Source organism: Kogia breviceps, chromosome 2, assembly GCF_026419965.1.
Source record: "Kogia breviceps isolate mKogBre1 chromosome 2, mKogBre1 haplotype 1, whole genome shotgun sequence".
Classification (NCBI taxonomy): domain Eukaryota; kingdom Metazoa; phylum Chordata; class Mammalia; order Artiodactyla; family Physeteridae; genus Kogia; species Kogia breviceps.
This window is the reverse complement of record NC_081311.1, coordinates 75,987,001-76,012,629: the sequence shown is the minus strand read 5'-3', so window position 1 is coordinate 76,012,629 and position 25,629 is coordinate 75,987,001. Positions and strand designations below refer to the sequence as shown.

The 25,629-nt window shown below is 46.2% G+C and overlaps 1 protein-coding gene and 2 long non-coding RNA genes across 4 annotated transcripts in view; all 3 read right to left on the bottom strand.

Annotated features, from left to right (window-relative positions):
- LOC136793561 (uncharacterized) overlaps positions 1–12,679 on the bottom strand; it is an 86,912-nt gene extending 74,233 nt beyond the window's left edge. Inside the window, exon 1 of one of the 2 annotated variants that reach the window (XR_010838994.1) lies at positions 12,535–12,679. This is a non-coding gene — a long non-coding RNA (uncharacterized lncRNA). The remainder of the gene's footprint in view (positions 1–12,534) is intronic. The other variant, XR_010838995.1, reaches the window with a different exon arrangement.
- Positions 12,680–13,474: 795 nt separating this feature from the next.
- On the bottom strand, positions 13,475–19,556 carry LOC136793562 (uncharacterized). Its single transcript, XR_010838996.1, has 3 exons — positions 19,473–19,556; positions 18,506–18,610; positions 13,475–15,839 (listed from the first exon to the last, which is right to left on the bottom strand). It is a non-coding gene; the product is annotated as an uncharacterized lncRNA (long non-coding RNA).
- A 4,645-nt stretch (positions 19,557–24,201) lies between these two features.
- On the bottom strand, positions 24,202–25,036 carry LOC131751379 (zinc finger protein 157-like). The gene is given in 2 exon segments (XM_059055097.2): positions 24,202–24,961; positions 24,963–25,036. Coding segments are annotated over 2 exon segments (834 nt in total).
- Between the last annotated feature and the right edge of the window lie 593 nt (positions 25,037–25,629).

Genomic DNA, 25,629 nt, shown 5'->3' with positions numbered 1-25,629 from the left:
AAATAACAAATGTTGGAGAGTATGTTGAGAAAAGGGAACCCTTGTGAGGCATTGGTGGGAATGGAAATTGGTGCAGCCACTATGGAAAAGAGTATAGCATTTTCTCAGAAAATTAACAGTGGAACTACCATATGGCCCAGCAATCCCACTTCTGGTATTTATCCAAAGAAAAGGAAAACACTAATTTGAAAAGATATATGCACCCCTATGCTCATGGCAGCACTATTTACAATAGCCAAGAGAGAGAAACAACTCATTGTCCAATGACGGATGACTGGATAAAGAAACTGTGGTACAGATATACAATGGCATATTATTCAGCCAAATAAAACAATGAAATCTTGCCATGTGATAACATGAAAGGACCTTGAGGGCATTATGCTAAGTGAAATAACTCAGACAGAGAAAGACAAATACTGCATGATCTCCCTTACATGTGGAATCTTTAAGAAAAAAAAGAAAAATCCTAGCTCACAGATAGAACAGACTGGTGGATGCCAGAGGCAGGAGGTGTGTGGGGTGAAATGACTGAGGGTGAAAAGGTACAAACTTCCGGCTATAAATAAGTCATGAGATGTAAAAAACAGCATGCTGACCATAGATAATAATATTATATCGAATACGTGAAAGTTGCTAAGAGAGTCGACCTTAAAAATTCTCATGAAAGAAAAAAAATGTACTTATATATGGTGACAGATCTCATCTAGACTTATTGTGGTGATTATTTCACAATATATACAAATAACGAATCCTTATGTTGTACAGCTGAAAGTACCATAATGTTATATGTCACCTACACCTGAAAAAAAAATAAACTATGATATCCTTGGAACAATAAAATATCAGAACTAGTTGTGACTTCTGAAAACAGTTAAAACTTTTTTTGCATAAAATTCTCTTCTTCCTTTCACCATTTCTTTGTACCATTATCGATATTCTTAGAACATAAAGCCATTATGAGATGGGTTGGGACATGGGACCCTCTACCTGAGCACTTGTACCTCCACCTGGACAAACGTCTCCTCCAGCAACAGAATAGAAGACAACTATAAGGGACTGAAAATAGCTTCACGCCAGCCAGGTAGAGGCAATTAGGAACAATAAGATCCTAAAAGGCCACAAACCAACCGCCGCTTCTGAGGTGCCAGGAGCAAAGGCAGGGTACTGCACATGATCCCTGCACACAGCACCACAAAGGGGGTGGACAGGATACCTAATCCACACCTCAGTCCGACTTACCAATCCTTCCGCACCCTCATCCCATTTAAGGAATCAGCCCCCCATTGGAGAGCTAGCAAGGGCACCCGTTACTTGTTTTTATCCCTTGTGCTGCAGCATGAGTCCCAATAAAGGTTTGCCTGAATTCCTTGTCTGGCCTCTTATCAATTTCTGTTGACTGAAGAGTCCAAGGACCCGAATCTGTATCAGTTACATAGTATAACCTCATTTTAACCCGCATTTAATCTAAATTTTAGAAGTAACTATATATTTAATGCTCACACTAATCTTTATTGCAATGTCTTTTCAGTTACTGTGGTTTCTGTAGCTGGTTCTTCACTAGATTCCTAAAGGAGGGCTCCTGGAACACCCTCCTGAAACTGTAATAAAGACAGGGTCAGTATTACTGGCATTTCCTTTTGCCCTCGTCTCAAATATGGCTCAATACAGGACTTTTAATGATTCTATATTTATTTCAAAGTTTGATATTTTGTTCATCAAGGACTTTTTGGCATTGAATTTGGTTTTCGAAAAATTATTGCATTAAAATTTCAGTTATCTTGATTACTGAGTTGTTTGATGCCCCTGAAACTTTGTGCCCCATGTCAGTGCCTTTCTCACCTCACCCTGGCTCAAGCATTGAGTTGAGCTTCTCTGTCCTTCCTCTTTACTGTTTCCATCGTACTTATTTTGCTTACACACCTTATAATGGATGTCAATTGTGGGGTGCAGTCCCAGTGGAGCCCTGGGGGCTCAGTGGGAGAAGTCAAGGACTTTCATGCCTTACCTTAGACCTCTGCCTCACTCACTGGCGGAGTGAACCTAGTCTTCCCAGTCTCAGCTGCGGCTCCCGGCCTGGCTCCTACTCCGCACAAGCTCAAGGCTCTGCTGGGGGTCCTCATTTGGCTCCTGCACCGCGCATGCGTGGGGCTCTCCTGGGAAGGGGGCGGATGCGGGCGCACCTGCTCCTGTACTGAGCATGCGCAGGGCCCTCAGGCGTCCAGTTACGCTGTTGCTTCCTTCTCCTTTCCCAACACTTATGGTGATGTTGGGCAGGTCTCATGGCTGTTGTTCACTTGTATTTTGTGGTAACAGGGGTATACCGTGTCATCTAGTCTTGTAAATATTGCTCATGGGTTTTGTTTTTAATACCGCTCTGTGTTTATGTGGGGATTCTGGAAGACAAAGACTATGCTTCCATGACAATTGCCATCTTCCCGGAATTCTTAAATTTATTTTTAAAAGGATACGTTAAAAGAAAGTAACGGAGAACCAGAATTATTTTTACACACAGAAAGCTTTAAAAAAAAACTACATAAAAAAATCCACAAAAGAGTATTGTTAGCTAAAGGCCTACGCATGTTCTCATTGTTAACAAGGGAGACTGCAACTGCCCAGGATGTGACAGCTCCTGGTCCAGGAAAGATGCAGACCACACAGTCCAAACACCCTTGTGCTACAAACACCCAGTCGTGTGATGGCCTGGCCAAGCTCAGAAGAGAGAAAGGGAAAGGCCCTGGGAGTGAAGAGAGAAAGGAAAGCTGGGTGCACGTTTGTGATCTAATGTTTCAGCTGCCAGGTGAGGTTCCTGCTACTGGTCCACAGAACCAGGTAAGGGACTGAGTTTCACTGCCTTTTGATGGGAGAGGAGGCAGGGATCAGGGATGGACACACACAGAAAGCCAGGTCTGCTGGTGGACTGTGCCCCTAACAGAAGGGTGACTAGAAAACACTCTACTCACTGAGGAAACTTTACTGTCTGGGCTCTTGGTGAGCAAGAAACAGACCCCCCTGAGGGGAAAGCTACTAGGCCTTTGCTATGGACTGAATATTTATGTCCCCCCCCCCAAGTACATATGCTGAAAACTTAACCAATAAGCTGATATTAGGAGGCAGGGCCTTTGGGAGGTGATAAGATCAGAAGGCAGAGCCCCGAGGAATGGGATGAGTGCCCTTGTAAAAGGGCCTGAGAGAGCCCCCTGGCTCCTTCTCACATGTGACAACACAGCAAAAAGAGGGCTACCTATAAACCAGAGGATGGTCACTCACCAGACACTAAATCGGCAGACACCTTGATCTTGGACATTCCAGCATCTAAAACTGCAAGAAATAAATTTCTGTTGTTTATATGCCACCCAGTCTCTTTGTATTTGTTATAGCAGCCCAAACAGAATAAGACAGCCCGTGATTCAGGCAGCCAGTGTCTGATTATAAGGCCAGCGTCTGAATATAAGTAAACGGAGGAACAGGGTAGAGGTGGGGAGTGCGGGACATTTTATTTTACTGGGGTGATAAGTGAGGTCCATGTACTTTTCATTCTAAACTATCACTCAAGAATAAAAGCAAAATAAGAACATCTTCAGATAAAAAAGACTAAGAGTTTGCCTCTCTCAGGCTCTCACTGAGAGTGAGGAAAGATGTATTTAAGGAAGAAGTGAGTGAATCCCAGGAGTGGAGTCCGACAGATGGAGGCAGGAAATGGGGGTAAGCAGGTCTCAGTCAGACAGTCATTGACTGTGTGAAACAACAGTCATGGATTAGTAATAACAATAATCATGACTAATTAGAGGCATAAACATCTGTGATTCAGTGCTGTGTCCTGGCCATCACCTGCCACTCTACCAGGATTTGGGAAGCCTGAGCTGAGGTTGGGAGCACATATATATCTATTTATATAATAATCATTTATATCTACCTTGTAATAAGAATATATACCATGAACAAGTGGGATTTACTCCTGGAATACAAGAATGCTTCACCCTAAGAAAATATATCAGTGTAATGCACTACATTAACAGAAAGAAGTGAAAAAACATGATTATCTCAGTTCTTGCAGGAAAAGCAACTGAAAAAAATTCAACACACTTTTGATAAAAAATGCTCTAAAACTATGTTTGAAGGAAATTACCACAACATAATTCAAGCCATATATGTAAAACGCACAGCCAACATCACACTCAATGGTGAAAGACTGAAAACTTTTCCTTTGAGATCAGGAAGCATGTAAGAATGCTGGGTTTTACCAACTCTATTCAACACTGCACTAGTATTTTTAGCCACAGCAGTTAAGAAAGATAGATAAATAAATACAGTAATTAATTATAAATGAATAAATCACTGACATACACATTTGAAAGGAAGCAGAATTATCTCTGTTGACACATGACATGATTTCATATGGAGTAATTTTTAAGGATGCCACAAAAATCATGTTAGAACTAATATATGAATTCAGCAAAGTAACAGGATACAAAGTCAACATTAAAAATCATGTGCATTTCTGTACACTAACATGATCCCCAAGGGAATCAGAGGTGTCCCCTGAGCCCTGGAGTGGAAAGCCACAGAGTAGGACAATCAAGGAGGCCAAAGTGAGCAAGAGAAGTCAGCAGATGGTGAGATTTGATCTAGGAGATACCTGGGATCAGTTGGGTCCTGGCTGAGGGGTGCTATGAGAAGGCCAGCAGGTGTAAATGGCCTGGAAGGTGAGGTGGCAGACAATTTATGATGACCTCCTGTCAGGACAGCTCTGGGAGAGCCCTGATTTCAAATACATTCTCAAACTTGTCAGATCTTGCTTCCCAAATGTATCCATTCAGCAGTATTGGCCTGTCTCCTTTGTCAAGTGCTGGGCTGGTGGTCTGTAATATACTGAAACCAAGGTGTAGACTCTGCTGCCAGAAGGTTGATCATCATTTGTAACGTAATACAGTGAAGGCTGTTGTAGGCAGAGTACCAGGTAATTAAAATCATAACCCATCTCTCTTCCATAATTATTTTTTAAAATTTATTTATTTATTTGGCTGCGTTGGGTCTGTGTAGCTGTGCGCAGGGTTTCTCTAGTTGCAGCGAGCAGGGGATACTCTTTGTTGCAATGCACGGGCTTCTCATTGTGGTGGCTTCTCTTGTTGCAGAGCACAGGCTCTAAGCTGCGGGCTCAGTAGTTGTGCCTCGTGGGCTCTAGAGTGCAGGTTCAGTGGTGCATGGGCTTAGTTGCTCCGTGGCATGTGGGATCTTCCCAGACTAGGGCTCGAACCCGTGTCCCCTGCACTGGCAGGCGGATTCTTAACCACTGCACCACCAGGGAAGTCCCTCTCTCCCATAATTATTATAACCATTATAATAATGACCCTGATGCTCCTTTAGGATAGACAGGATTTTAGCAAAGTTCCCTAGGGGGAAAGCAGACAGTGCTTTGGGGATAGGAGACATGTGGACCCGATGTTGGCTGTGTTGAGCAGGAGATCTCCACCTATGACCGACTCCACTGAGACCTACTGCCCACCTTCAATTGTCTCCTAGGGCGTCAGGGACATTCTCACTGTCTTATGAGCTGACAATGTGCCACCCAAAGATTCACAGCACAAAGAAGGGGCAATGTGATTGAAAAATATCTCTAATATGTTACATAGATGATGAGAAGATGTTTTACATAAACAGATGTTTATAGATGGTTGGAGGGAGAGAGGAAGGGCCAGAGGTGGACAGACATGGGGAGGAGTTGGAAACATACTTTTTTTTTTACTAGGCCAACAGGGAATTCCCTTTGGCTTTTTTTTTTTTTTTTTTTTTTTTTTGTGGTACGCGGGCCTCTCACTGTTGTGGCCTCTCCCATTGAGGAGCACAGGCTCCGGACGCGCAGGCTCAGCGGCCATGGCTCACGGGCCCAGCCGCTCCGCGGCATGTGGGATCTTCCCAGACCGGGGCACGAACCCATGTCCCCTGCATTGGCAGGCGGATTCTCAACCACTGCGCCACCAGGGAAGCCCTCCCTTTGGCATTTTTAACATCTTTATTGGAGTATAATTGCTTTACAATGGTTAGTTTCTGCTTTATAACAAAGTGAATCAGCTATACGTATACACATATCCCCATATCTCCTCCCTCTTGCGTCTCCCTCCCTCCGTCCCTACCCCACCCCCTAGGTGGTCACAAAGCACAGAGCTGATCTCCCTGTGCTATGCAGCTGCTTCCCACTAGCTATCTATTTTACATTTGGTAGTATATGTAAGTCCATGCCACTCTCTCACTTCGTCCCAGCTTACCCTTCCCCCTCCCGGTGTCCTCAAGTCCATTCTCTATGTCTGCGTCTTTATTCCTGTCCTGCTCCTAGGTTCTCCAGAACCATTTTTTTTTTTTTTTTAGATTCCATATATATGGACACATACTTTTAAATGCCTGTAAAGATCACAAGGGACAACATCCAGTCAGTGGCTCACCTTATATTTGTTACTTTTAGTGGATTTTCACTAGTTTTCAGATGAGATTGGAGAAGAAAAGCAAGCAAACATACATTAAAGAATTCCTCTAAGTTTATAAAACACATTCTGATGAAGGCTAACTTGGAAATGACCACTTTTGAAGGGGGCAGTGTGTTTGTGAGAAGCAGGTACACAACGCCCTCTGGTGGCCTTGTGAGAAACGGGAAGAGTGCTGCAGGGCTCTATAGTTTCTGTCAGCAGAAGTCAATCTCACTTGCCCACCTTCACAGTCCTGCTGTTAAAGCAAACCAAATTCTGTAGATTCAGTGTTTCTGAGGGGTGCCTTCTAGTGGATGTCATTGTCTGGACTATGACACAATAGGCCAATGAGCCCCTGAGTCAGGCCCTGGGTCCACAGCAGAGAAGAGAGATGAGGTTGATGCCTCAGGGAGAGGACCTGCAGGGAAAGGGTGAGAAAGTGCTGGCGTTCACTTGTCTACATCCCAGCTGTGTGTGTCTGGTTTGAAGGAATTAGTCTATCCAACCAATGTAATTTATGGCACTTTTCTGTTTAAATTAACCATAAAGCATTTTAGAAGACTATCAATCAACATATCTATATAATTTCATCCAAATTTATATAGTTAAAAAATGAGATTAGTTTATTTACTGGTCACTTTTTCATTTAACATTAGTAATTATTCCATCCATTTAACATTTTAGAAAATATGAATTTAATGGCTGCATTATATTCCTTATGATACCTTGTACTTAAAGACCTGCTTCTACAGCACCTGCTGCATCTTCCTCCACAATCTTATCTTGCTCATCTCTGAAAGTGGAGTCCAAATGCTATCATCTCCAGGCAGCTTCTAAATCTAAAATCATCCCCTGAACTTCCAGATCAGGTTGTGTGTGTGGGGGGGGTATGCGGGCCTCTCACTTCTGTGGCCTCTCCCGTTGCAGAGCACAGCCTCCGGACGCAGAGGCTCAGCGACCATGGCTCACGGGCCCAGCCGCTCCGAAGCATGTGGGATCTTCCCGGACCGGGGCACGAACCCGTGTCCCCTGCATCGGCAGGCGGACTCTCAACCACTGCGCCACCAGGGAAGCCCAGATCAGGTTGTCTTTATCCTTTTCTCCCAGGATGGCAGGCACTTTATACCATGTCCTCTCTGCTACTATGGATTCAGAGCTTCTCCCAGACCAAGATGCTGCTCAGTCAATTCTCAGTTTAAACCCACAGAATGGGAGAAAATATTTGCAAATGATGCAACTGACAAAGAATTAGTCTCCAAAATTTACAAACAGCTCATGCAGCTCAATACCATAAAAAAAAAATAACCCAATCAAAAAATGGGCAGAAGACCTAAATAGACATTTCTCCAAAGAAGACACAGATGGCCAAGAAGCACATGAAAAGATGTTCAACATCGCTAATTATTAGAGACATTCAAATCAAAACTACAATGAGATATCACCTCACACCAGTCAGAATGGCCATCATCAAAAAATCTACAAACATGGGGACTTCCCTGGCAGTCCAGTGGTTAAGACTCCATGCTTTCGTTGCAGGGGGCACAGGTTCCATCCCTTGTTGGGGAACTAAGACCCCACATGCCACAGGTAAAAAATAAATTTTAAAAAATCTACAAATAACAAATGTTGGTGAAGATGTGGAGAAAAGGGGACTCTCCTACACTGCTGGGGGGAATGTAAATTGGTATTACCACTATGGAGAACAGTATGAAGGTTCCTTAAAAAACTAAAAATAGAGCTACCATATGATCCAGCAATCCCACTCTTGAGCATATATCCAGAGAAAAACTTGGTTCAAAAGTATACATGCACCCCAATGGCCACTGCAGCACTGTTTACAATAGCCAAGACATGGAAGCAACCTAAATGTCCATCGACAAATGAATGGATAAAGAATATGTGGTACATGTATACAATGGAATATTACTCGGCCATAAAAAGAGAATGAAATAATGCCATTTTTCTAAAAATTTATTTAATTTATTTATTTTTGTATGCATTGGGTCCTCGTTGCTCTGCGCTGGCTTCTCTAGTTGAGGTGAGTGGGGGCTACTCTTTGTTTCACTGCACGGGCTCCTCATCGTGGTGGCTTCTCTTGTTGCAGAGCACAGGCTCTAGGTGGACAGGCTTCAGTAGCTGTGGCTCGTGGGCTCTAGAGTGCAGGCTCAGTAGTTGTGGCACACGGGTTTAGTTGCTCCGTGGCATGTGGGATCTTCCCGGACCAGGGCTGGAACCTGTGTCCCCTGCATTGGCAGGCGGATTCTTAACCACTGTGCCACCAGGGAAGCCCCTGAAATAATGCCATTTGCAGCAACATAGATGGACCTGGAGATTGTCATACTGAGGGAAGTCAGACAGAGAAGGACAAATATATCATATGATATCACTTATATGGGGAATCTAAAAAAATGATACAAATGAACTTATCTACAAAAACAGACTCATAGACTTAGAGAATGAACTTATGGTTACCAGAGAGGTAGGGTTGTGGGGGGGAGGGACAGACTGGGAGTTTGGGATTGACATGTACATCTCCAATATTTAAAACAGATAACCAACAAGGACCTACTGTATAGAACAGGGAACTCTGCTCAATATTCTGTAATAATCTAAATGGGAAACGAATTCGAAAAAATAATAAAAAAATTTTTAATGAAATTAAATTTAAAAAAATAAACCTAGGTGCAATAAAAGCATTATACTTAAAGAAAAATCAAATCTCATTCTACTCTCCACACAGTTCTTGGTGTATGATAAATAATATAGATTTGAAAACACAGTAAATCTAATGAATTACTCCTATTGCTGACAACTTTAATTGTCTATGGAAATCCATGCTCCCCTTCTTGGGGCACACAGCTGGAAGATTTCCCAGCCTCCTTTGTGGCCACAGGACCACTTTGTTGTTAATGGAGCAGGAGAGGAACTGATGTGTGTCCCTCCAGACCTGGTTCATTTTAACCTCTCACATGCATTTCTCCTCGTTCTTGCCCCTTCTGCTCATGGATGCAGATGGGGATGAGGTCCTAGGGATAGTAGAGGCACAAGATGGGAGATTTTGGGATCCTGAACGACCACGTGAAGGAGTGCAGCCTCCTCAAAGTGAACACCCACCCAGTGCTGTGATGTGGGAAATACAGTGATATGCTGCTGAAATTGAGTTATTTGGTAATTCAGCATAAACTACTATACCCACAAAAATTTTAATCACAGAATCAACTTAAATAACCATCGATCTAGTACATTAAAAATGACAAAAGTCAATTTTGTATTTTTAATAGTTTTGCCCTCCAATTTAACCCTGCTCTTCTGACCCAGTGATCTGATCTCAGAGAACTTAAATTCCTCAACAATTTTTACTGAGTTTAATAAACACAGCAATCAGAATTATAATAATATTTGAAAAAGTGTTGAGAAAGACATTTTAATTCCTTGATCCTGCTTTGAAAACATAGCACAGTAAATTTATAGTTTATCCAAGTTTATTTTTAATAAACTGAAAGTATTTTGGTTGGGATCTATTTTTAACAAATAAACAACAGGTTTCTTGTCCACATCACAGCTGAATGACTATAAATTCTCTCTTTGGAAGTTTTGCCTCCTAATCATTATTTGTACTCAGTCGACTGGCCTAATATCAGGTATTATCAGATTGGTCAAATATCAGATATCAAAATTCTTCAAAATGTTCTTTTTCTTTCATCAATATTCAGTCAATAATTCATTTGATGAGGTGGATTTTTATATGGCGTGGATTATTTCTCCATGACATTGCAAGTGACCTTAAGGTCGAAATGCTGGGGTCTAGTCAGTCTATTTCATCACAGCAATTCACTGTGTGTGTGTGTGTGTGTGTGTGTGTGTGTGTGTGTGGCGTGGCACGCAGGCCTCTCACTGCTGTGGCCTCTCCCGTTGCGGAGCACAGGCTCCGGACGCACAGGCTCAGCGGCCATGGCTCACGGGCCCAGCTGCTCCGCGGCATGTGGCATCCTCCCGGACCGGGGCACGATCCCGCGTCCCCTGCATCGGCAGGCGACTCTCAACCACTGTGCCACCAGGGAAGCCTGGTCCAGCTTTTAAAACACTTGCCCCGGGCTTCCCTGGTGGCGCAGTGGCTGAGAATCCGCCTGCCGATGCAGGGGACGCGGGTTCGTGCCCCGGTCCGGGAAGATCCCACATGCCGAGGAGCGGCTGGGCCCGTGAGCCATGGCCGCTGAGCCTGCGCGTCTGGAGCCTGTGCTCCGCAAAGGGAGAGGCCACAGCAGTGAGAGGCCCGCATACCACCAAAAAAAACAAAAAAAACCCCAATAAAACACTTGCCCCAAAAGGGTCCACCACCCTCCCATTCTGCCCACCTCATTAGAGAAGATCATTTTCTCAGAGCTACTCAGAAGGACAGGCAGATGAAAGCTACACAACAGATTCTGTCACCTGTCTAGGAATTGAAAGAATCTTCCCACTCAGATATCCTGGTGAGGAAACCACGTTTCTAATTTCCCTGGGAATCAAGAAACACCAAAAAGAAAGTCTGTGGTTGGTAAATGAATGTCCATTTCATCTGAAAATCACTCCATCTCCTCCCCTTCTTCTTGTTGTTTAGTGTAGGGAAAGAGCCCTGGTCATCACCAGGTGGTTCTCGTTCTTTTCCCCTTAGAAGAGAAACTCAGTTTTATTGAGGCCGCCAATTCACCAAACTCAATGCTCGAATTCCTCTTGTTACCAGATCACCATCTTTGAAATGTGTGTCATTATTTTAAACAGTGAAACCATGTGCTTGCTTCCTCATTACCAGAGACGGAACTGAAGTGTTTTAAAAAGTCATTCCTGAGTGTTTTGTGTGGAAAATGTGCTAAGTCAAGAAAAAATTTCAATAGAGAAAGGCAAACTATCTCTTACAAAGCACTGCACCTTACATCAACCACTACTTCTGACTATATTCTATTATTATTTGAAGCAAGCTAATTAGGTAGATTGGTACCAACAAAATACTATATAAAAACCCACAGAACAAAAAACAAACTGTTCTCAAACAAAATATGCATTTGCTGGGGACAATCGAGATTCACCCACTGTTAGATACTCAAAATTGCAATAGTGCTGCATGGCAGAATATCATGAAATAAACATTTCTCATGATTCAGAAATCTTCCCTTTCTCATGCAACATTTACCAAAAAGCCCCCCAAAACAACCAAGCCCTTTAGTAGCTAGAATTTTCAAATATTTGAGCATCTATGATAACTACTCAAAAATGAAATTTTAAATGCTCAATTAACTTAGAGTAACGCTGCTTCGCAAGGGCCTGTTGCTGGAAAAGAGTAACACAAACCAGAGAAACATACTGGTCAAAAAGCCCTCCATACGCAAAAATATAAAAAGCCCAGATTTTCCTTATTTCAAACTTTGGTTAGATATTACTATGTCACACGTTACCCTCCAGAGAGCGCCCTGCGAGTCAGTTACGAGTCATTTCAGTTGATACTCAAGGGTGAAAACGCTGAAAGCGAAGCTTCAGCCTTTTAGAGCTGACCCTCCTGAGGGCTTCAGGAAAGGGCACAGAGGCCCCCGTCTGAACACCGCTCCTGGCGGCCGGGGGTCCAGGATCCCCGAGCTATGCGCGCGCCCACCACCCGCGCGCATCCCGAGAGCAGAGGCCCCTGCACCCCTCCGGACCCACCGCGCCCGACAACCCCGCCCCGCGGCCCCGTCTTCGGGCTCCTCTGAGGCGCCTCCCCGTCCAGGCCCCGCGAGCCCGCGGCGACGGGGCCGAGTCCGGCGTCCGCAGACCCAGAGGCAAGCCCCCCGGGCACATGCGGACAGCCCCGCCGCGAGGAGGCACGAGGGGCGCCGAGGAGGGAGGGCTGCGAGCGCGCGGGGCGCCCACCGCTCAACGGCCGCCTTCGTGGCCCCGGGCCGCCGTCCTCACCCTGCGGCCGGTGGCGGCGGCCCCGGAGCCGAGGAGCGAGGGAGGTTCGCGCTCCTCGGGGCTGGAGGGGTCGGGCCCCTGGCTGTTGGGCAGGCGGGGAGCGGCGGCCGGAGGGCGCGCGGTGAGGTGCTGCGGGTAGAGCTGCACTTACTCGTCTCTTCGCTGTTCCCCGCCGGGAGCGTCACAGTGTGGGGACCGACTCGGTCTCCAACTTCCCTTTGCTCAGGACGCGGGTCTTCAGGAGCCCCGGCATCCCACCGGCGCAGCCCTCTCACCTGCCTCCGCTCGCGCCTGCGCACTCGCTCCTCGGGAGGGAGGGGGCGGGGCGCCTCCAGGTCTCAGGACCCCGGGTCTGCTGCATACCCGTGTTTATTTTTAATTTCCTGAAAGTGTTTTACTTCAAATCAATTTTAAAAAAATAAATGACACGTTTTCTTGTCCAACTCATAATTTACTGACTACCGGGTCTGCCTCTGTAAGATTTCTTTAGGGGATCTTAACTGGTTCTCGGTCAAATGACCTGAGTCAAATAACGGGTATCAAAAAATTTTTAAATAATATTTTCCTTCCATCAGTTTTCAGTCACTAATAAGTTTTACCATGTGGGGTTTTATTGGTTGGGGGATTATTTTTACTAATAAAACGATGGTCCATAGGTTCCTAGTGTCAAAATGGCGATGTCTGATAGTTCTACTTCCTTGATCAAAGAGATTTTTTTTTTTGACAGATACTGAATTTTGATCCAGCTTTTTGAACATGCTGCTTCCCCCAAAGACACCACCCTCCATGTCTCTCCACCTCATTAGAGAACAGAAGAGGAATTTCTCTGAGCTGCTTTCAAGGTACAGGCAAATGAAAGCTACCAGAAGTTTCCAGTCACTAGCAGAAATTGAAAGAATCTTTAATACTCGAATATCCTGGTTCGAAACCACATCTCTAATTTCTCTGGGAATGAAGAAACAACAAGAAGAGACTGTTGTGGGGAAATGAATGAACAACTCATCTGCAGAGTATTCCATCTTTAACTCTTCATCCTACTGTTTCGTGTAGGAAAAGAGCACTAGTCATCAACTCTTGGTTTTCATTCTTTTACTGAGGACAGCAGTTCACCAAATTCAAGACTCTAATTTCTAACCTCTCTAGCAGCTCAAAGTAGCCAAACTTCAGGCAAATCAGTTGTGAATAGAAAGATTGCCTGGAACTTTGGGGACTGCTTAGACAGTGCAGACACAGCTGTGTGGGCACTATGGCCCATCATCTTTGCTCTGTCCTGCCTCAGAAATGAAGACATGGTGGCTGGTCTAGGCTGGTGCTCCAGCAGCCATTTTGGGGTAGGAGACTGACTTGAGGATTGACACTACCTAAAACCTGCTGGAACAGAAAGACAGATGATGGCTGACTATAATTATGTGCATTTCAGGGTCAGCAAGGACTGTCCAAGTTCATAGATCTTTTTACATGAGAAAGGAAAAACTCTGCCTCTTGTCTAAGCCTGTATTGTTCTGGGTTTTCTGTTATATTACGGAAATCTAATATTAAGGGAACTATTGGTTTTGCACTGAAACAGGGTGTGAACTTTGATGTGACAATCCCCATCTCAGAAACCTCCTCGTAGGTACCACTGCAGTCGCAAGGTTGAAGGTGGCTCATCTATTCTGAAGATCCCATTCTTTTGCCTGGTCCACATCCATGTCATCTTCTATTACTTACAGTGCCTCAGCACATCTTGGAGAACTGTCCCTTGTCCCTCAGTACACAAGGTTAATTGAGGCTGAAACCCCTTCCTGGCTGCAGGTCAGAGGGACACAAGAGCCACTGGGGTGGCTCCAACCTGTAAGGAATGCCTGAGGGTGCTTGTCTCACCAAGACATACCCAGCCCAGGGATGGGAAGGCTAGTCAGACTGTGTGCACGCTTTAGAACATCTTTTTTTTTTAACCCATCATTGTACAATTGGAAAACTGAGGGCCAGAAAGGTTCAGGGGAAACCCAGGGCACTGGGCAGGGGCAGAGTCTTGAGATGAAGGGAGAGTTTGGACCTCTTAGGCTAGGGATGCCTCCTCCCACAGGGCTTGCTTCGGAATTAGAACTCCCAGGACCCCAGAACATGTGGAGTAGATTCCTCTGCATGTCCACACAACTATACACCGACACTCACACATCAGAGGAAGGGAACATGGGGTGTGGGGTCAGGGAAGGAGTGGACCTTTGGATGGTGAAAAATGGAAAAGAAGAAAGGCAATAAATGAAACCTGGATCATTCTTCCTTGGACTAAAAGAAATTCCCCCTTGTTAGACCATAAGGGTCCTCATTTGAAATTGAAGCAAGAACCACTGCACTGGCTGTGCTGAGGAGTCCTTGTAAGAGAACTGGACACCACAGGGTCAATGTGGACAAGAGAAGGTTGAGGGAAGCTTCCAAGGTCACTCTCAAAGCCCCTGGCTCCTATGGATCCTGTCACATTGCCCCCCTGGGGCCCAAGGAAAGTTGATGCCCTGAAGTCTCTGAAACAAAGGTATGTTTTGTGCTGTGGCTTCCCTGCTTGGTATGTAGTATGAGTGGTTCCCATCAGGGGGAATGATGTGTCCAGTGTGATCTACTGGAGCAACTGGGGCCAGGAGCATGTCCCCTGGGCTCCTGAACATTCCCCTGCCCCTGACCTAGCCTGTACCTCCTCTTAGTAGCATCCATCTCTAACATCTGAGCTTGTCAGTGGCGGGATGGAGCCTCTTATCTATTCATTCACCAGCTGTGCCCTGAGCACTCAAACGGGGGCCATGATGAAAAGAAGCACCAGGGTCCCTGCCCTCTAGCAGCTCACAGTCTAGAAGGGAAAATAGACAAAACCACGAATACAGAAACAAAAGAAATAAAACACTAACTTCTATATCAAAAAACAGCAGAGTGCCACAACAGGGTCCTGGGGTCCACTAGGTGAGGGGGTCTAGAACAGCTGCATTGAGGTGACATGTCTGTTCCCAGCAGTGAGACGAGAAGGAGCCAGTCCTGCACAAATCTGGGGAGAATTAGCCTAGAAGAAGGCACGAGTGTGCAGAAACATAGAAGCTGAATGTGTTTGGCCAGAGAGGAAGTCAGAAGGGGGCCAGTGTGGCTGGTGGGAGCTTGGGAGGACAGTAGGGGACAGTAGGGAGGGCAGGGCCAGGGCCTGGTGCTTGATGGCCGTGTGAGTGATCCACTGTGTGTGACAGCATTAGCCACTCTTAGTGGCTTAAGCAAGAAACATTATCTCACACTAACTGTAGGCCAGTAATTGAACAGGAAGGGTTGAACAGCTGAAGGGTTCTTCCAGTGTCTCCCAGGGGTTTGGGGCTGTGGACTCAATTGAGTCAGAACCTAGGTGCTCCTCTGTCTGCTGGTCTCCCTCGGTGCCAGGCCACAGGGGCCTCTTCAGTTAGCAGCTCATAATGTACAGGCTTCTTCCCCAGAGTGAGGGACCTGGGAGAGAGAGAAAGATAGATAGACAGATAGAGAGAGAGAGATAGGAAATTGCAACATAGATGAAGAAGTGAATAGTACACCTAACTTCTGGGGGATTGTCAAATGGTAAAAACCACTGTATACAAGACTTGAGCAGCTCCTCAAAAAGACAGGCATACAGTTTTCAGTCAACCCCAAAATTCCACTCCTAGGTCAATCAATACCCCAAAGAAGTGAATACAGACATTCAAATGCTGGTACACAAGTATTCAGAGCACCACTATTCACAAGAGCCCAAAGGTAAAACAATCCTAATGTCCATCAACAGATGTGAGGAAAACCAAATATGGTGTGTTCCTGGAATGAAAATTATTCAGCGACCAAAAGGGTACAAATGTTCTCGAATAGATGTTAGAGGGAGTTATCTAACATTGTGAATGTACTTACTGCCATTTACATGTACAATTTAAAATAATCAAACTATTAAATTTTATTTTAAGTGAACCTTATATCATAGAATAAACAATTTAGTATATGTAATAAAAAGTATTAAAAATGGACTTGCACCACTGCTGAGTACCACTGCTAATGATCCACCAGACAGTGACCAGGATATTCTCCACACCTTGTGTTCTGTGTCCCAGAATGGGGGGTGGAGGCAGGGCTGGAATGGAGAGGGGATGGGTATGGACTCTCTTGGGGGCTGGCTCTGACCTCTGACCTCCCGGATGCTCCTCACAGCACCCCAGCCCCGTCCGCAGTTCTCTTGGACTCCTTTCCTCTTTTCCAGGAGAAGCCCTCGGAACCTCCGCCCTCAGCACGAACCATCAGATGTGTGCGATCCAGGGTTCTGGCAGCCCTGCCCATCTACAGACCCCACATCTCCATGCAATTCTTTGGAGAAGGGAGTCCCTCCCTCTTGAATCAAAGCCCACTCACATTTTCAGCTGGTGCAGGGGTCCACCGTCCTCATCAGACTAAGGGAGGATGCATCCATATCTAGAGGAGGCCAGGAAGGCGTCACATGGACTGTCCTGAGGACACACCTGGATGTGATGCCTAGTGTGACAGTGTGACCATGGTAGCATGGAAGCCCTGGAGGGCAGGACTGCTGTCTGCTCGATGCATTAAATGATGGGTGTTCCTAGAAAAGCGACTGCACCTAGTGGCCTTCCTCTATATGTGAAGAATGAATGAGGCCCACCAGCCTCATCGCACACATCTGAGTGGCCTGGGGCCCCACTGCCCACTCCCAAGAACCCTTGCTCTCACCCACCCAGGACAGGGCACCCCTAATGGAATCACCCGTCACCATTCAACTGGGAAAAGAGTTCATCCCAAGGTGAGGGGCACAGTGACAACTGAGGCGGAGGCTTCCTCTTGGGGAGGAGGGACATGATGAACGAGCACAACCACGGCCCCTCCAGCAGACCTTTCCACAGGCCAGGTCCCCGGAAAGCACTTTCCGTGAAGGACCCGCTGGTCCTGACAGTCACCGTAGGGGGCTGGTCCTCTCTTTACCCTAGTGTGCAGAGGGGCCAACTGAGGCTCAGAGAGGTGGAGTGACATTCCCACGAGTCACAGCTAGCAGCTGGCCGAGTGCTCACCTTGTGAAGAGAAGGTCCAGCATCTGCTGGGTGGTGGGGAAAGCCCTGTAGGAGCCCAGGAATGTGGGGTGGTCAGAGGGGTCCCCGCCCAGGAAGGCAGGCACCGGGTTTCCCACCAGCTCTCCAGCCTGCCTGCCTGGACGCTCCACACCATGCAGGTCTCATTCCTGTCCCCTGTGGACATATTTTCCCCATGGGGTGGAACAGAGCAGGGACATGAGTCAGAGGCAGCACCAAGGACACCAGGAGGGCTGGGGCTGGAGCTGAGACCGAATCCCCAAGCCTCAGGGACTTGTGGCAAGAGGTGGGACAGGAGTGCCCTCAGCAGAATAAAGGTTCTGGCTTCACAAGTGAATTGGTGGTGGGGCGACGGTTACATGTGTTACTATCTCAAGGCAGTTTGTAGCACAGTACTGACAGCTCCCCCTGTATTAACTGCATCATCTCTGTGATTGTTATCAAAACATCCCATTCTGGGGATGAGAACACAGAGTCTCCCTGGGGTGGGAGGGATCAGGTTAGTCAGGCCAACATGGGCACCTGAGGATGGAGTTAAAAGAGGAAAATCTGTAGAAAAATGCAGAAACAAAGTTGACTTAACATTAAGTGGGGGCTTCACTGATGGCGCAGTGGTTGAGAGTCTGCCTGCCGATGCAGGGGACACAGCTTCGAGCCCTGGTCCGGGAAGATCCCATATGCCGCGGAGCAACTAAGCCTGTGAGCCACAGCTACTGAGTCTGCGCTCTAGAGCCCGCGAGCACCACAACGAAGAGTAGCCCCTGCTCTCTGCAACTAGAGAAAGCCCGCGTGCAGCAACGAAGAACCACCGCAGCCAAAAATAAATTTTTTTTAAAAAATGAAGTGGAATCCTATCAAAGTCTCTTTCTGAGATTCCCAGGTATATGTGGATAGTGACTTTGCATCTGGACAAGGCAGGGCCTGGGCCGTGAGGGCGGGTGGGAGAGGAGATGGGGACCCAGATTCCTTTGGGAGCAGGATGCCAGGAGGGACCCAGGGGATGGGCAGGGCGGCTCTGGGGCTACCTGGGTGTGGAGTCTCCTCCTCGCTGGCACTCACCCTGAGCCTTCCCTGGGCTCTGTTGCTGGTGTGGGGCTCCTGCCCCTCCTGCAGGGAGATGGAGGCGCCACGGACCAGCTCCTGTGCGATCTCCTGTGTGGAGTCCTGTGAACACAGTGCCCGGCAGCCAGGCAGGAAGCCTCAGAGCCCTGTCTGCCGCCTGCGCTGCCCCTCAGACCCACCAGCCATCTGCACTCCAGACACACGCACTCTCTGCACAGACCTCCTCCAAAGAGGGAAAAAAGCTGACAACCTGAGGGCCTTGGATCCACGTTGGCACAGATAAGAGGCACCTCAGGAATCCTCTCTCACCCTTGTGCTTGAGTGTGACCGTGACAGGACCACCAGCTGACCTAGTTCCCATCCACCCGTTCCTGCCCAGAGGGGAAACCTCCCCTCAAGTCCCCCTTCCCCACACATGGAGATGCGGGGATGTGAGGCTGCCCAGGGAGGGCTCCCAGACGCGGCCGGGCCAGGACTGGCCTGCTCTAGGCCACCTCATGTTCCCTTAGGGACCTCCTGGTAAAGGACCAGAGTCGTCCAGGTTAAGTATTGAACCCTCTAAGGCATCTGAGAAACCTCCCACTCAGAGGTTTCCTGAAGCAGAAGCCCTGGGAAGTCAGGACACAGCAGGAGAACATCCGTCTCTGTGAAGCGTCTCCAGCCAAGTGAGCGGGCTCTGGGGCTGTCGCTAGAACGTGTGTGCCTGGCTCCCGGGGCTCCGAGTTCTGTTGGGGTCTGTTGCCAAGGAGGTGACTTCACTTCCTGGGGGCCCCTTACTTGGATCCCCTCCTCAGACAACACCACTACACACAGCCCTCTGGGCTGCCGACGGCTCACCCCTTCTCCATGCAACCCCGTATCTCACACAGTCACACCTCACAGCCCTCTCCACCGCTCCCGGGGAGGGTCTGTGCGCAGCTTTGAGGAGGCAGACCTAGGTTCCAGACTCGATTCCCCATTTTACCTGTTCTCCATCCTGGATAATTCCTAGTGTAATAGCGTGCTGCAGTGTGCATCCCTTAGCACTCGCCCATTGCCGCGAGCGTGACCCACCTCCCCCACGCTGTTACCAGGCAACAGTTACCCGGAGACCGTTAACGCGGGATGGTTAGAGCCGCGTTAGAGGTCCTGCTCAGCCACTGGTCGGCGCTACAGTGGGCCCCGCCCCCAAGTGAGCAACTGGCAGTGAGCGACCCTTAGCGGGGGCATTGACCCAGTGGTCTGGGGAGAGGTGGTCGTCAGGTGGAGAGTGAGGTAAGAAGCAGATCCCGGCCTTCTTTCTCCCTGGGGCCCTCCAGCTCCCCGGCCTCGGGCTGACGGGTGAGCTGGGGCCCCAGGGAACAGGCTGGGGGTGTGTCCTGCAGGGCTCCAGAGACCTCGCCATGATGCCCACTGGCCGGGCCCAGGCCCTGAGGCGGCGGTGAACCAACCTCTCCCCCATTCCTGCCTCTGCGACCTAATGGCAGCGGCATGCTGCATGGGACACAGTCTGGGGGACCTGGCCCCCACCGTTTGGGCAGCCTGAGGAGCCTGGGGGCCAGCTGGGTGCTGGGTGCCTGGCTCCCTCAACGATGATGGCTGGGCAGGGTCTGGGGACCCGGCCCTGAGGGAGCCACCATCTGAGATCTGCCTCTTCAGCCGGGCCTGGGCACTGGCGGGAGGACCCAGACTGGGTGCTGGACGAACGCTCTGGGGCAGGGTAACCCTTCCCCCGCCCCCCGTGCAGGGACCCCCTTCTCTCAGCCAGGCCTGGACCTCGAAGGGTGAAAGCTGTGCCTTGGGACCTTCCCCTTTCTTGTAGAACAGAGAGCAACATTTGTTTTGGTGGAGTTTTAAAGGAACATCGTGACCTGTGACCTGACCTCAGGAACAAAGGATCTGACACCAAGAAGTCTGCAACAACTAACCACGCCCCTTCCTCACCTTTCCTGTAAGCTGAAAGCTTTCAGGGAGTTCGGGGGTTTTTTTTAAGGCATGAGCCACCCATCTCCTTGCATGACCCTGCAATAAACCTTTCTCTGTTCCTAACTCCGGCATTTTGGTATCGTTTGGCCTCACTGTGCGTTGGGCACAAGGACTTGCGTTTCGGTAACACTTGGGTCTCTCAACGCCTGTCTCTCTCCCCCCACCTGCCCGGTGGGAATGATTCTAGCATGTATTTCTAGGGATGTCCTCAGGTATGTCCTCTTCTGATCCCACCCCATAGTCCTTATTTAACGTCACTCTGCAGGGGTGCGGGTGCCTGTGCGCGCGCGCGCGCGCGCGCGCGCGCGCGTTTGTGTGTGTACATGCCAATGAGCACTCTCTGGGTGGCCAGAAGAAAACTGCCCCCACATAGGGAGGGACGTGCAAGAGCTTCCTAAGATCTTATGATATCTAATTTCCAAAGCAATCCCAGTGAGAGGTGTCCAATCCTTGGCCTAGGAGATCAGGACACAGTGACACAAGGCCATACAGGTAGCAGGAGCTGGAGCTAGGATAACAGACTCAGACACTGGCTCCACTGTCCACACCCATAACCACAGTGCTGGGTGCAGCAAGCCAGCCGCCTTCAGCAGGCACCCATCCTGACAGGTTCGGCTTCTCTGGCTGGACACATAGTGGCCCAGGGTCAGACTGGAAAATGATGGGCTGCTGTCACCAGACAGACTTGACAATCTTATTTGCTTCTGCCTTCATGTTCCTGTCCTTAAATACCTCTCCTCAATACTGAGGGTGGCTGACACCTTTTACCCAGGCCCAACCCCAGTATAAATTGTGTCAACTTCACCAGAGGATTTTTTTAGTCAGCTGAAGTAAAAAGATCCTCAGCCTCTCTGGAAATCCCCAGATAAGCAGTTTTCCCAGTGACTTCATTAGGAGTCAGGCACCCAGAGGTAGTCACTGAGATGGGGAAAAATCACATGCTCAAATTTATAAATATTCTCTCATAAAATCATCTCCTTATTGATAATGTCTTACCTGATTAAGGACTTCACATGTCCTGTCAGATAATATATGCCTACATACTCACATAAAATGCTGCACATTTCCACACTGCATGTTTTTTCAAATATGGAATACATACATACACACACACACCAAATCCACTCAGAATATAGTTACAGTAGCTATTTGTACTACTCCTTTCCTTTAACTTCTATATATTTGAGGGGGTAACAGACAATCCTAATACAGAGTTACAGTTTTCTAAGTCTATTCTCACCTTGCCAGTGTCCTCTGCATTTTCATATGTTTTCCCATTGCTGATTAGCATCTTTTCATTTCAGCTTGAAGGACTCCTTTCAAGGCAGGCAGTGTCCTATAATTGGCCCATCTGGGTTATGCACCAGCAGAATAATGCGGACAGGAATGCAGAGCCTAAAAATACAAGAGCCACCTCAAAGGGTAATTCTGAATACAATTTAAAAAGGGGTTTCAAATCAGTGAAATAGGATGAATAAATCAAATGGTGAGAGATCAACTGGATATTCATCTGGAAAAAAACAAAGTTGGGTCTTTACTTTGCACCATATTTAATCAAGCAGTAACAGAAGGGGGTCAATTGGTCATTCAATTTAACTTAAAACTCATTTGTTTCATATGTTTTAAAGAGAAGACACGTGACAAAATGGAAAGTTCTAGAAAGAATCTTCTTGTATCAACTTAACAAATAGAAATTCCTTTCAAACAATGGAATGATAGACAATTTTATTTCTAAAGTTCAAGTTCTGAACATAAATGCCTTTGGCTATAACAGAACACTCCAAGTCAAACTATTCAGTATCTGTGAAGTAGGTAATAGTATCTCCATTTTGCAAATGAGGAAACTAAGGCACAGAGAGATTAAATCACTACATAGGTCACACAAATGATAAGTGGCAGAAATAGAACAGCTTGTCTGAGAAAACTGCCATGTCACATAATTCAAGGAAGAAAACTGTGGCATTCTACCACACTAAATACAAACACATATAGTTCTTAGCTTACATAAAATCTGGGCTTCACACCTAAATTTATTTAAGCATATCACTTAGACTTATAAAAAATATAAAATGGGGGTAACTTCTTCAACAAGTGCTGTTTTAAATCTGTAAAGTATAAGTACTAATGTTCCAGGCTACTTTTGAAAATTAACTCAAACGTGTGTTATAAACAATTGTGTGCTGGTTCGTTGCATGCTTTAAGTAAACCTTGATTCTGTTAAACATTGTTTGGGTCACTTACTGAAAGGACAGTTTGGTAACAATGTTTATACCCATTTATATATGTCACCAAAGAGTAGAGAACACAGGACATGTGGCATTTTATGCATTCAATGTGTCTTTTAAAATATATGTTGTGGTGTAAATATATGATGAAACAACAATAGTATTTAGCGTAGGAAACCCTGATATAAATAAAGTTATTTAGTAAGCGTCATCATTCCACTGTGATTATTTTGGGATCTAAAACAAAAATCAAACATACATGAAATAGGTGTTAAAGAGCATACTTATGCGTATCAGCCTGACATAGCTCAGAGGCTATTCACATACACATTGAAAGCTGCTACTCTGATGCTTCAACTTATTTGTGCCTTTTTTAAAGCTACATATTACATGGTGAGCATGACTAAGTAAACATACTGTGTTATATTTCTAATAAGATATTTGGTACTGCATCCAAAACCTTGCTTCTAGAATTAGATTATTTCCAGATGAAGATTCCCCCAACTTTTTTTTATGAATTTATTTATTTTTGTCTTGGGTCTTTGTTGCTGTGCGCGGGCTTTCTCTAGTTGAGGTGAGCAGGGGCTACTCTTCGTTGCGGTGCGCGGGCTTCTCATTGTCGTGGCTTCTCTTGTTGTGGAGCACAGGCTCTGGTGCGCAGGCTTCAGTAGTTGTGGCTTGAGGGCTCTACAGCTCAGGCTCAGTAGTTGTGGCACATGAGCTTAGTTGCCCTGCGGCATGTGGGATCTTCCCGGACCAGGGCTCGAACCCGCGTCCCCTGCATTGGCAGGCGGATTCTTAACCACTGTACCACCAGGGAAGCCGCCCCCAACATTTCTAAACCTGACAATTTTCTCCTGTCACATATTCTCTGATATACAAATTTTGAAATGTTTTGAGATTATAAGGTTTTATTCTACTCTCAATTATCTGATGTTCTGTAAAACCTGTATCTTTGTGAAAATCTTCCTACAGCCATTTCATCTTGGGGTTTTTCCATGGTAAATATCTGATTTACAAAATGTTTGACTTGCTGATGAAGGGTTATTAAAATGCAGGATATTGACAGGGGTTTCTCTCTTACTGAATTCTCTGACATACAGTGTTTCTCACTCCATCATTAGATTCACAGGGTATATGAAATACAGGATAGCTAAGATAAGCTATGACAACAAATAGACCTGAACATGTGATGGCTCAACACAATGCAAGTTTATTTCTTGATCCTGAAAAGACTTAAGCGTCATGGTAGAGAAGGGAGGGCTCTGCTCAAGGAGTCATTCAGAGACCCTGGTTTCTTCCAACCTGTGAATCTGTAATCTCTAATGCCTTGCTCCCAAGCTGTCCTGAGGATGATCTTTGACAGAGAAAGAGTGGGAAGTAGGAAGGATTCCAAATGAGGTCTTTCACGGGCTTGGAAATAACGTACATCACTTATGCCCACATTTTGATCCAGAGCTTCATCACATAACCCCATGTGGATCAGGGGAAAGCTAGAAAATCTTAAACTAGTTGTGTACCCACACAAAAAAGGAAATGAGTATTCGGAAAAACATAGCCAGTTTGTGCCACATGGGGCTTCTGCCCTATGTGAATTCCCTGATGATTAGTAAGGGTTGATTTCTGGCAGAAAGTTTTCCCACATTCTCCACATTTATAAGGTTTCTCCCCCGAGTGAGTTCTCAAATGATTAGTGAGGGTAGATCTCTGATGGAAATTCTTCCCACATGCATTACATTCATAGGGTTTTTCCCCTGTGTGAGTTCTCTGATGTTTAGTAAGAGTTGACTTCATATGAAAAGACTTCCCACATTCATTGCACTGGAAGGGTTTCTCTCCTGAGTGAGCTGTCTGATGAATATCAATGGCTGACTTCTGATGGAAAGTTTTACCACATTCATTACACTGAAAGTGTTTCTCTCCTGTGTGAGTTCTCTGATGTTGAATGAGAGCTGACTTCTGATGGAAATTCTTCCCACACTCATTACATTCATAGGGTTTTTCCCCTGTGTGAGTCCTCCCATGTTGAGTGAAGGATGACTTTCGGTAAAAGGACTTCCCACATTCACTGCATTTGTAGGGTTTCTCTCCTGTGTGAACTCTCTGATGGACCATGTGCGTTGACTTCTGGTGGAAGGACTTCCCACATTTAGTACATTCATAGGGCTTCTCCCCTGTATGTGTTCTCTGATGCACTGTGAGGTTTGACTTGTGATTGCATGTTTTCCCACATTCATTACATTTGAATAGCCTCTCTCCTCTGATTTTTCTGAAGTTGAGTGAAGTGTGACATTCTGCTGCAATTATTTTCAATTTGACTGCTTTCATGTTGCTTCATTTCCACGTAGATTCCATGACATTTCAAGAGAGACGACTTCTCACAGAAAGTTTCCTCATGTCCATTATATTCACAGAGTTTCTCTCCTGTATGAATTTGCCTATGTGGGATTATCACAATCTTTTTCTCTAAGGCTTTCCCACCATTATATTTAAACGTCTTCTCTGAAGTTTGGATATTTAGGTGCTGAATAATACCAGTATTACGATCAAGGGCTTTCTCATTCTGATTATTTTCATAAGAATCCCCTTGAGTATGAGATTTTTCCTCCTTAATAACAAGTAATTTCTCATGTATATTTAACACATCAGGCTTCTTTCTTGAAAAGTTTATATTACTACTAATTGAAATTGAAGTATTTTTCAAACTCGTTCCATACAAGTCATATTTTTAAGGCATTATTCTTGAAGAAACAAAGTTTGTGCTCATATTAGATGATTTTCCTAAAACATTAACTTTCTCTGAAGTCAATGTTTTGCTGTTGAATGCAACTGGTGGCAAATATTTGTCCTGGTTGTCCTGGATTCTGTTAGGTCATGAGTTTTGCAGTCTTCTAAAATGAAAATATTGAACATACCATAAGAATTTGAACA